The following is a 9,514-nucleotide window of genomic DNA, read 5'->3' on the forward strand; positions in this document are numbered from 1 at the left end:
AGGAAAAAAATCATTTTCTGTAGCAGTTTGCTTTCTTTAATTGCAGGAGTTCTTTACCCTAGCCAGTCAGGAACAAAGGGAAGCTACTTATAAATGGAGATAGGCAGGAGGTCATGTGAAGTTACCACCACTACTGGGAAAGCAGCTCCAAGACCATGTCCCACTACAATCCAGAGAGAACCTGAACAATGAGACATCTTCAGAATAATGATTAAAAAAGAAATAGAATAATGATTTATCTTTGATGGTCCTGATTGGTGTGAAAGAAAATTATTTTTAATTAATAAAATTAGACTTTTTGTTAATCTACTTAATGGTTTTTTATTTCGACTTAGATTACCAATTATTATCATTGTTATTTTCTATTTATTATATACTTACTGTGTGTCAAACCTCTGCTCAGCATTTTACATTTAATATCTCACTTATTCCTTACAACAAACTGTAAGCAGGTCAGTCTTTCCATCTTATAAATAAACTTGCTCAGAGAATTTACAGTGACTTGCCCAAGGTCACACAACTAGTCAGCAAAGGTCTGTTTTAATCCATTTAATACTAGTCAGGGGCCTGCCTCTATACATTATAAACCCTGAACTGAAATATTTCCTTAAATTTTTTTTTCTTAAGGGTAGTTTGCAATTTAATATTTAAGTCATTTTAGAAAAAAATTAGCATTCTACTCATTTGTCTTAAATTGCAGGTCTTTCTTTGTTTTTACTGCAGCATATGTGGGCAGAAACGTAATATTGACAAGTGGTTGCATCATTGGGGCTTGCTGCAACCTGAATACGTTTGAAGTTATCCCTGAGAATACGGTGATCTATGGTGCAGACTGCCTTCGTCGGGCGCAGACTGAGCGGCCACAGGTACTAGAACCTGTCTTTAAAGAGTTCTTTCCAAAAGTAACACTTATATACAGAGAACAAACTGGTGGTTCCACAGGGAAGGTAGGTGGAGGGGTGGATAAAATAAAGAGGTACAAGCTTCCAGTTATAAAATAAATAAGTCAAAGAGATGAAGAGACAGCACGGGGCATGTAGTCAGTAATATTGTAAGAATAGCGCATGGTTGCTGATGGCGGCTACATTCATCGTGGTGAGCACTGTGAAACGTATGGAATTGTTCAGTCGCTATGTTGTACACTTGAAACTCATACAACACTGTTAATTATACTTGAAAGTTCTTTCTAGGGCTGCTGATTTTCCCCAAAATGTCACATGATTGTTTTAATGGGACAGCAGTCTGCTATTTAAAAAGCAGATGGTTAAAATAAAACATCAGAGAAACAGTCCTAAAGCTAGAATTTATTTGCAGTGAAATTATTCAGTCTTCAAGTTATTACCAAAAATATGTACAAAGATGACAATGACAAATTGATAGAAAAAAGGAAATCCAGAGATGTTATTCCTGGTCTTACATGTTTTCACTGAAGATGCGTCACCAAACTTTATGAACTATTGATTCACTCTTAAAATATTAATCCTCCAGGGCAAGGAATGACCCTACCATATATCGGGCAGCCAACTTAGATCCATCTATTAGTTTGCCAACATAGACTACTTGAAAATAAACACAGTTGGTGAATATGCAAATGTATTTGGATATTTTCCTGCCTGGTGAGAATTTATCTTCTCCTCCTAAGAACCGAGAACAATGAAGAATATGTATTTAGAGTTTCATTTAGGAGGTATATAAGATAGGGCGTTTGGGGCTTTCTTTGGACAGAAGACATTCTGATTGAGGTCTTGAGCCTCATCGGTTGGCCCACAATATAATGCTTTAGTTACCCAGCCTCTTTCCCCTCCCCATAAAGAAAATATTTTTTAAGTCATTTATCACTTTGCATCTGAATCTTAGCCATATTTTATCAGAAATTAAAACTCCAGTTCTCTTTGGGCTATTCTGTTTTTCTGACGTTTGGCTTTTATTACTATTATAAGCAAGTATGACTTCTATAAACTAAAATGGCAATGAGAACAAATCCATTTTTCTTTTCACTGTCTTTCTCATAACAGCAAAAATGATCAAAGAGGGAGAAACGAATTGGGTTAAGGGAGATTAGAATTAAGTAAGCAAGAATATCTGAAGTTTAATGGATACTGTTTTCCACATTTTAGTGATCACAGTGATCACGTAGGGGTCCTTATTAAAAGAAGGACTGCCCAGACTTACTGAATCACAATGTCTAGGGGAGAGGCCTGAAACTCCGTATTTGTCACGAGTGCCCCTCGTGAGTTTCACAGTGAGGGAAGTTGGGGCAAGGCTGATGCAGGAAGGGGGAAGAGCCGCTGAGGCCCGCAGCCGCCGCGTGCTGTGTGGGTCCTGTGCAAAGCCGTGTGCTCCAGGTTTCTGCTTACGTTGCTGTCTGTGATTAGAACTGTTTAACTTTTTGGAGGCCAGGGTAAAGTCTACCAAAGCAGGATTGAAAACCGAGTCCTGTATAATTTTATATGTAAAATCTTTTGGCTTTTTCTTATTACCAAACTTAACATACATTCATTGTAAATTAAAAGAAACAAGAACAGGTAAGCAAAAATAAGCGAGTGAAAATCACTTATGTTTCCCTGGCATGGTGGTAATTATTTCTGCCTGGTATTCTTTGCCTTCTGCTTGTCAGTCCGTAATTTTCTTATCTTTTTAGCCCCAGACACTACAGCTGGATTTCCTGATGAAAATCTTGCCAAACTACCACCACCTAAAGAAGACTATGAAAGGAAGCTCAACTCCAGTTAAGAACTAAGAACAATACATGACATCAAGATAAGAGTTTGTCTTTGACCACTGTCTTTTGAAAGGGCCACGGTGTTCATGCACTCTTAGCAGTTCCCAGAATAATCCATGTTGACTTTATTTTGTAAAATTGAGTCAGAGAGGAAGGTAATGGATTTTCACTGTAACTGTCCTTTGTAATTTATATAAAATGCATTATTTTCCTATATCCTTTCTCCTGAGAATTTACAGGTTTAGTTTATTTTTCTTTTGTCATATAAAATGTCGCCTATGGATTTTAGTTGTATAAAAGACTCCCCGTGATAAGGAAGGACATATTGCTGTGTATTTATATTCTAGCATATATTGTACTAAATAAAAATGCTAATGGCAGGACTTTTAGTGAACATGCTTTAATCGATTTTTCTACTTGTGTTAACTTTCCCAAAATAGATCTTTTCATTTTTATTGCATACCAGCTACATTAAAGCTAATGTGCTTATCTTCTCCTTTTGTGGCTTTGGAGCTGTTTAAATTTTCAGGTGAAATTTTCACAGCTGTTGAATTAATTTGACTTATTCTTGTTCCCAAGAGAAAAAAAATTTATTTTCATTTTAGTAAAACAGAAATAATTAGGGAAAGATGTATTTAGTTGCATACAAAATCAGTAAGAATGATATCTGATGAAAATGACAAATGAGTGGCCATTGAGTGGTCCTGGGTTTCTGAAGACAATAAAACTGAAAGAGATTTTGATATATTTATAAATTTATGAAATTATTTTGGTATACTACTGAAGACTGTTGATGTTGTTATGATTTGTCTAGTTACATAATGGCAACATTAAGGATTTTATTATTTTCTAAGTTTTAATAATTCAAGTGCGTACATTTGATGGTACGTTTGATGGAACATACTTAATCAATAGCTGTTGAGTAATACTAAGACTCTGAATACTAAGATATTTTCTCTTAAAATTAAATAATTATATACTAAAAACAATTTTTGAAGTTCTGAAACTGACAGGTACAAATTAGCCTTTGTTCCAAATTTGAACAATTCAGTTTTGGTAAGAACAGTCATGACTCAGGTTAGAAAACTGTACGACCACATATAGTGGATTGAAAAAAGGATAACATCACGTAAATGCCCTGCTTTTGATAACTGCTATTGATTCATTTTTCAGCCCCTGGTGATCTCAACTTCAGATTTTGTTGATCATGGAAGTTTTCTAGATAAAAGATCAGAAATTACAAAACTGCCTTTCAGAGGCTATGCCAGTTCCAAAATACTATCTCTGTACAAGCTCTGATATCCTAATAAATGTCTTTGTTCCAAACTATACAGGTAATGTGTGAAGACAACAGTGAGACACCTCCAAGGACATGGTAATAAGATACCCCCAGAGACTTAAACTAATTAAGTCAGCATGTGGTTAGGCGAGCCCAGAGTTTCCTAGGTACACTGTGGTTTTTAAATAATACTAACTCATTGAGGAAAGAAAATGTGAACAGAAATAGTCAATTTGTCAAGAGTTTGGAAAAACAAAATATGACAGTATACATACAGAGTTATCCATGGAAGGGAGGTACTAAATCCAAGACATGTGAGCAGTTTAGTGGCAGAGGCTTAAACCACTGAGCCACCCAGGCGCCCCTAATTTTTTAAATTTTTTAATTGATCCCCACGCCCAACACGGGGCTCCAACTTAACGCAGAGATCAAGAGTCACACACTCTACCAACTGAGCTAGCCAGGTGCCTCCAGAAAAACCATTCTTAATACATACTTAGTAAACTCACTGACATTTTAAAAATTTGCATTTATTTATTAAATGTGTATAGAACCTACTACGTGTCAGGCACTGTTAAAAGCAGTTTACACATAACTGGTTGATTACACATGAAGTCACTTAATTCTCTGAACACTCAGGTAAGTAATATTATTTTTTACAGATATCGAAATTGAGGCACAGACAGGCTAAGTAACTGTCCTAAGGTCACTGGCAAGTAAATGGCATTTGGCTCCAGAGTTCATGTTCTTAACCCCATTCGGCACTGACTTTTAGAGACTCTATAATACAGTGGGCTTCCTAAATGCTAGTTAGGAAGACAGCTGAGGATTTGCCTTGCTTACTAGTTATTTTTAAAGTTCTTGGTGTGCCTGGGTGGCTCAGTCGTTAAATGTCTGCCTTCGGCTCAGGTTCCTGGGATCGAGCCCTGAATCTGGCTCCCTGCTCCGTGGGAAGCCTGCTTCTCCCTCTCCCTCTCCCCTTGCTTGTATTCCCTCTCACTGTCTCTCTCTCTCTCTTTGTCAAATAAATAAATAAAATCTTTTAAAAAAAAGGTCTTAAACGGCGTGAGGCAAAACAATAGGAAAACTTAAAAAGAGTTATTGGTCTTCCCCCTGAATTAAATAAGAATTCCTAGAAGAGGGGGATGCCTAGCTGGTTCACTTGGTAGAGTGTGTGACTCTTGATCTCTGGGTTGTGAGTTCAAGCCCCACATTGGGTGCAGAGATTATTTAAAAATAAAATCTCAAAAAAAATTACTAAATGATGGTCCTCATGGGGGCGCTGGGTGGCTCAGGGGGTTAAAGCCTCTGCCTTCAGCTCAGGTCATGATCCCAGGGTCCTGGGATCGAGCCCCGCGTCAGGCTCTCTGCTTAGCTGGGAGCCTGCTTCCCCCTTCTCTCTCTGCCTGCCTCTCTGCCTACTTGTGATCTCTGTCTGTCAAATAAATAAATCTTTAAAAAAAAAAAAAAAAGATGGTCCTCATGTTAGGGCTATAGGTTGTTCTCTTCAAAACTTTAAAGTGGTTCTGCTTATTATTAACTAACTGTGGGGTAAATCATGGTGGTGTTTTTGGTTTTACTTCTAAAAGTAATGTAATTCGCTTTAGATAATTTATGAGGTGGAGAGGAAATACTAACCCTGTGGCCCACCTCAAGCACATCCTTTTTGGTGGCTAGTTCTTAGTGGGCAGTCCAACCATTAATGAAGGGAGATGATCTCTTTCAGATACTTGAATCTTAAAGCTTTATAATCCCCACTGTAGACATGCTGTTTTATCACAAGAGGGCACCAAGAAACAGATCGTTTCTCCCCCTCTTGATTAGCAAATTGGTTCTCTTGGAGAATTTTATTATCCTTAGTAATCTGACTCACATTAAGGCTACTTTAGACTTCAGTATATTTTTTTTCTTTTTTGGTTGTCAAATGATTCTTTATTGAAATATTTTCCTTTCTGGTTTCTAACGAGCTGGACATTCCACCACACCACTGTTGATGTCATCTGTGATATCATGAGGGTGGCGCCATTAACATTGCAGCCCACAGACTGGGTGGTTCCAGAGAGTTCTCTGCCTCAAGATCGGTGCTGTATCTGTTGGGCAGTGTTGACAATCACATCCCAAGTGCTATTTCCACTGCGCGCAATGTTTTTTCTGCTTCTTTCTGTCTCTTGGTGGTCCCTTGAGGGCTTTGATCATCAGGGCATTGGCAGAAGGTACCACTTCAGTCCAGGCTTGTCTGTTCTACATGTCAGTTTCACTGTAATGATGGGTGATGTCGTCACTAACCTTTTTTGGAGAAAGACCCAGGGGGGCTGGTTATGCCAGGGCAGATAGGGCCTCAACGTCCCCACCGGTGTGCCTCACATATGCAACTTTGATATTGTTGGGGTCACATTTAGGTGGCATGGTGGAGGCAGCTGATGTTGGGTGAACCCGGACTGGGGACAACCAAAGAGAATTGCACCTTCGCCTCCTCTGAGCTGAAAGCCAAAAGTATTTTCTTAAACATAAACTAGATGCAGTTCCTTTTCTGCCTCCTTCAAAGAGAGAGATATTTTAATTTTTAGAGCATTCATCCAGAGTAGACCCAGTGACCCTAACGACATCCAACAGGAGGCTCAGGCATTATGGCCTCCGCCAGAGAAGGAAGCATTGCTGGCCCTACTGGAAACTCCGTAACAAAAGGTCGCTCAAATTCTATTTGTTAGCATTCCTCTCAGAAGAGTTTCATAACTTCATATAAATTTAAGTGCCATTTCTGAATTCAGATTTTCTGTTTCTAAAACCAGCTCTGCCTTCCTGTGGCTCAGACCTTTGAACCAGTCTCTGTCCTGTGTGAAAAACATCCCTAATGCTGAAGGCCTATACAATTTTTACAATTAGTAAGTAGGCTAGTCCCTGATGGGCTGATCACTTCTTCTGAGTTGTATGCCTTCCAAAAGTCAGTCATTTGTTCCCAAACTTGTTTATGCAAGTTGTACTCAGTAATTACATCATTTAATTCAATATCACCCAAAGCAGACAAGTAGGGGCATGAAGAGACTTGTGATATCTATGAAAATAAGTCGACGGCTTGGGAAGACCTGATAAAGACCAATCTGATATCAGGACCTATCTCTAAAGATCGGTCTTTATCATGTCTTAAGAAAAAATGCTGTGGAATTAGGTCTAGGCGAAACAAATGTATAGGTTTGGAAGGAAGAAAGGACTGTCAAAATCCAACAGAATTCTGCCCTCGTTCTTCTCCACAGGTGCCTCAAGTCTTCACCGAAACTACAACTGGCGGCACCACTTGCTCGTGTTAATGTGTGTCTTCTGTACTGCCCCCCTCCATAGACTCCACTCCAAGAAAAGGCCTTTCAGCCCGATAACAAAGGAATGATGGATGAATAGACCTCTGTGTTTTTAATTAAAAATAACATTTCAGGGGCACCTGGGTGGCTCAGTGGGTTAAACTGCTGCCTTCGGCTCAGGTCATGATCTCAGGGTCCTGGGATCGAGTCCTGCATCGGGCTCTCTGCTCAGCAGGGAGCCTGCTTCCCTTTCTCTCTCTCTCTGCCTGCCTCTCTGCCTACTTGTGATCTCTCTCTGTCAAATAAATAAATAAAATCTTTTAAAAAAAATAACATTTCAGGATATTTATTACAATTTTGTGATTCCCCACTTTAACTGACTTTTCTCTTTAACTGACCAGCTACAGATCCTGCTACGGACGGAAGAGAGCTTCTGCCATAGACTTCCATGAGGGGCCAACCACACATAGGTAGGGGAATAACGCACTGCGATGCTTGCTAGTGACTTATGTATACTGTCAAATAATAACCTCATTTTTATAAAGATGACACAGAGAAACCCTTATCTCTGGGTTAAATGCACTTGATTTTTAATACAGCAGATTTTTAGAATTCAATTACCTATAATATATCTAGGTCTGTTAACTGAAAGAATGGTTTCAGGTCTTTCAGCTTATCCCGTAACTGGGCTTAAAATATGTTTTCTTTTTACTTAAGGCTCACTGGCACAATTGTAGATGTGTGGTATATATTGCATAAATGTGTAGGGCCCAATAAGGAAATGTTTGAAAAAGAAGGACCCATTCTTGATCCTGTATGATAATCTTTACATTTAACTTTATTGTACGTAATGCAGTAAGAAAAATTGGGCAGCTCTTTACTGAATTACGGATAAATTGTTAAATTTTGTTTGTACCAGATGACAGAAAATGCTTTTGCATTTTGAATATTGAAATATGGAGGGGAAAACCTCATGCCGTAAATGATATTTTCCTAAAGTTAGCTTCCTCCTTCTGCAATATATTTGGGCCCCTTCCCTATGTTTCAAGTCTTGCCTAAAAGAAGAGCCATATTATTGGATAAAGGCTAAGAGCCCATTCCTGTCTTCCTCCTCCTCAGCAGATTCTCAAATTTTATTCAGCTGTCCATCCAGTCCACAGGTAGACCTTAATCAGTCCATACCTTAATCAGTCCAGACCTTAATGAGTGAGTGAGTGACCTTTCCCTGGCCCACTGGTATGCCTATAAGTTAAATTTGCCTAATACAAGCTAAGGGAAGAACTTATCCTTGAGGGAGCTTTTCTTTCCACCACTGGATGTGAATAGGGGAACGTGCTTCCTATTTGATGCTGGCACCCCCCTACCACCATGAGGGGAGGCGGCAGAATGGCAGTAGGGAAAAATGTAGGTGCTTCAAGACATGACTGAGCTTAACCGTGGAGCCTGCCTTACTCAGGGCTTGATAGATGAGATAATACTTTTTCCCACTATCTCAGGAAGTGTGAGCTGGTTTTTCTGTTACTTAGAGAAATGCTGTATCCTAACTGATAGAAAATATAAAAAATTTCCAAGAAGTTTTCCTCAATTTGTAAGCGGCCTGCTTTGCTGACATAGTTGGTGAGTGCCTAGTCTATCTGCTGAGCGGTCCAGTGCTGCCAGCTGCTGCGGGGATGGCAACTTGAAGAGGGGCAAGAGAGCGTAAGTGAGGAAGCCGGATGAGCGGGGTTGTTAACGAGAGAGGGTGGCTGGGGGATGGACCATTAAAGATAGGGGCAGATGGGAAAATTAAAGAGCCGTTTAGGAGGTAAAATTGATAGGATTCAGGGATGGACTAAATATTGGGGGAAGGGAGTAACAAGTAACAAGGCAAGCATGACCCAGCATTTCTATTGTGGAAGTAGATGGGTGGTGGTCCCCTCTGAGCTCTAGAGAGCACAGGAAGAAGACAGGGTTTGGTATGAAAGAACAAGGATTTGATGTTGGGCACACTGATTCTGAGATGCCTTTGAGACATCAAATTTAGATTTTTCTACAGCAGCTCAAGATATAATTTATCCTTTCAAAGTGGACAATTTGGGGGATCTTAACACATTCATAGAGCTATGCAATCATCATTACTAATTTCCTTTTTAACATTTTCATCACTCCAAAAAGAAAACCCCACGCCCATGAGCACGATTTCTCATTCCTTCTTCCTCCTAACCCTGGCAACCACCAATC

At 39.3% G+C, this 9,514-nt stretch overlaps 1 protein-coding gene across 4 annotated transcripts in view; it reads left to right on the forward strand.

The window, feature by feature from the left end:
- The window catches only part of DCTN6 (dynactin subunit 6), a 31,548-nt gene extending 24,041 nt beyond the window's left edge, over nucleotides 1–7,507 (forward strand). The window contains exons 6-10 of one of the 4 annotated variants that reach the window (XR_006817422.1): nucleotides 724–866; nucleotides 2,642–2,877; nucleotides 4,057–4,097; nucleotides 6,791–6,883; nucleotides 7,253–7,501. Coding sequence is in view for 1 of the 4 variants with exons in the window: in XM_045997745.1 (XP_045853701.1) it covers nucleotides 724–866; nucleotides 2,642–2,740 (242 nt within the window). In the remaining 3 variants the exon portion in view is untranslated. Of the gene's footprint in view, nucleotides 1–723; nucleotides 867–2,641; nucleotides 3,219–4,056; nucleotides 4,098–6,790 lie in introns of those variants that run through there. The other 3 variants (XR_006817421.1, XR_006817420.1, XM_045997745.1) reach the window with 3 other exon arrangements.
- Nucleotides 7,508–9,514: the final 2,007 nt, after the last annotated feature.

The sequence above is a fragment of the Meles meles genome, chromosome 2 (genome assembly GCF_922984935.1).
Source record: "Meles meles chromosome 2, mMelMel3.1 paternal haplotype, whole genome shotgun sequence".
NCBI lineage: Eukaryota > Metazoa > Chordata > Mammalia > Carnivora > Mustelidae > Meles > Meles meles.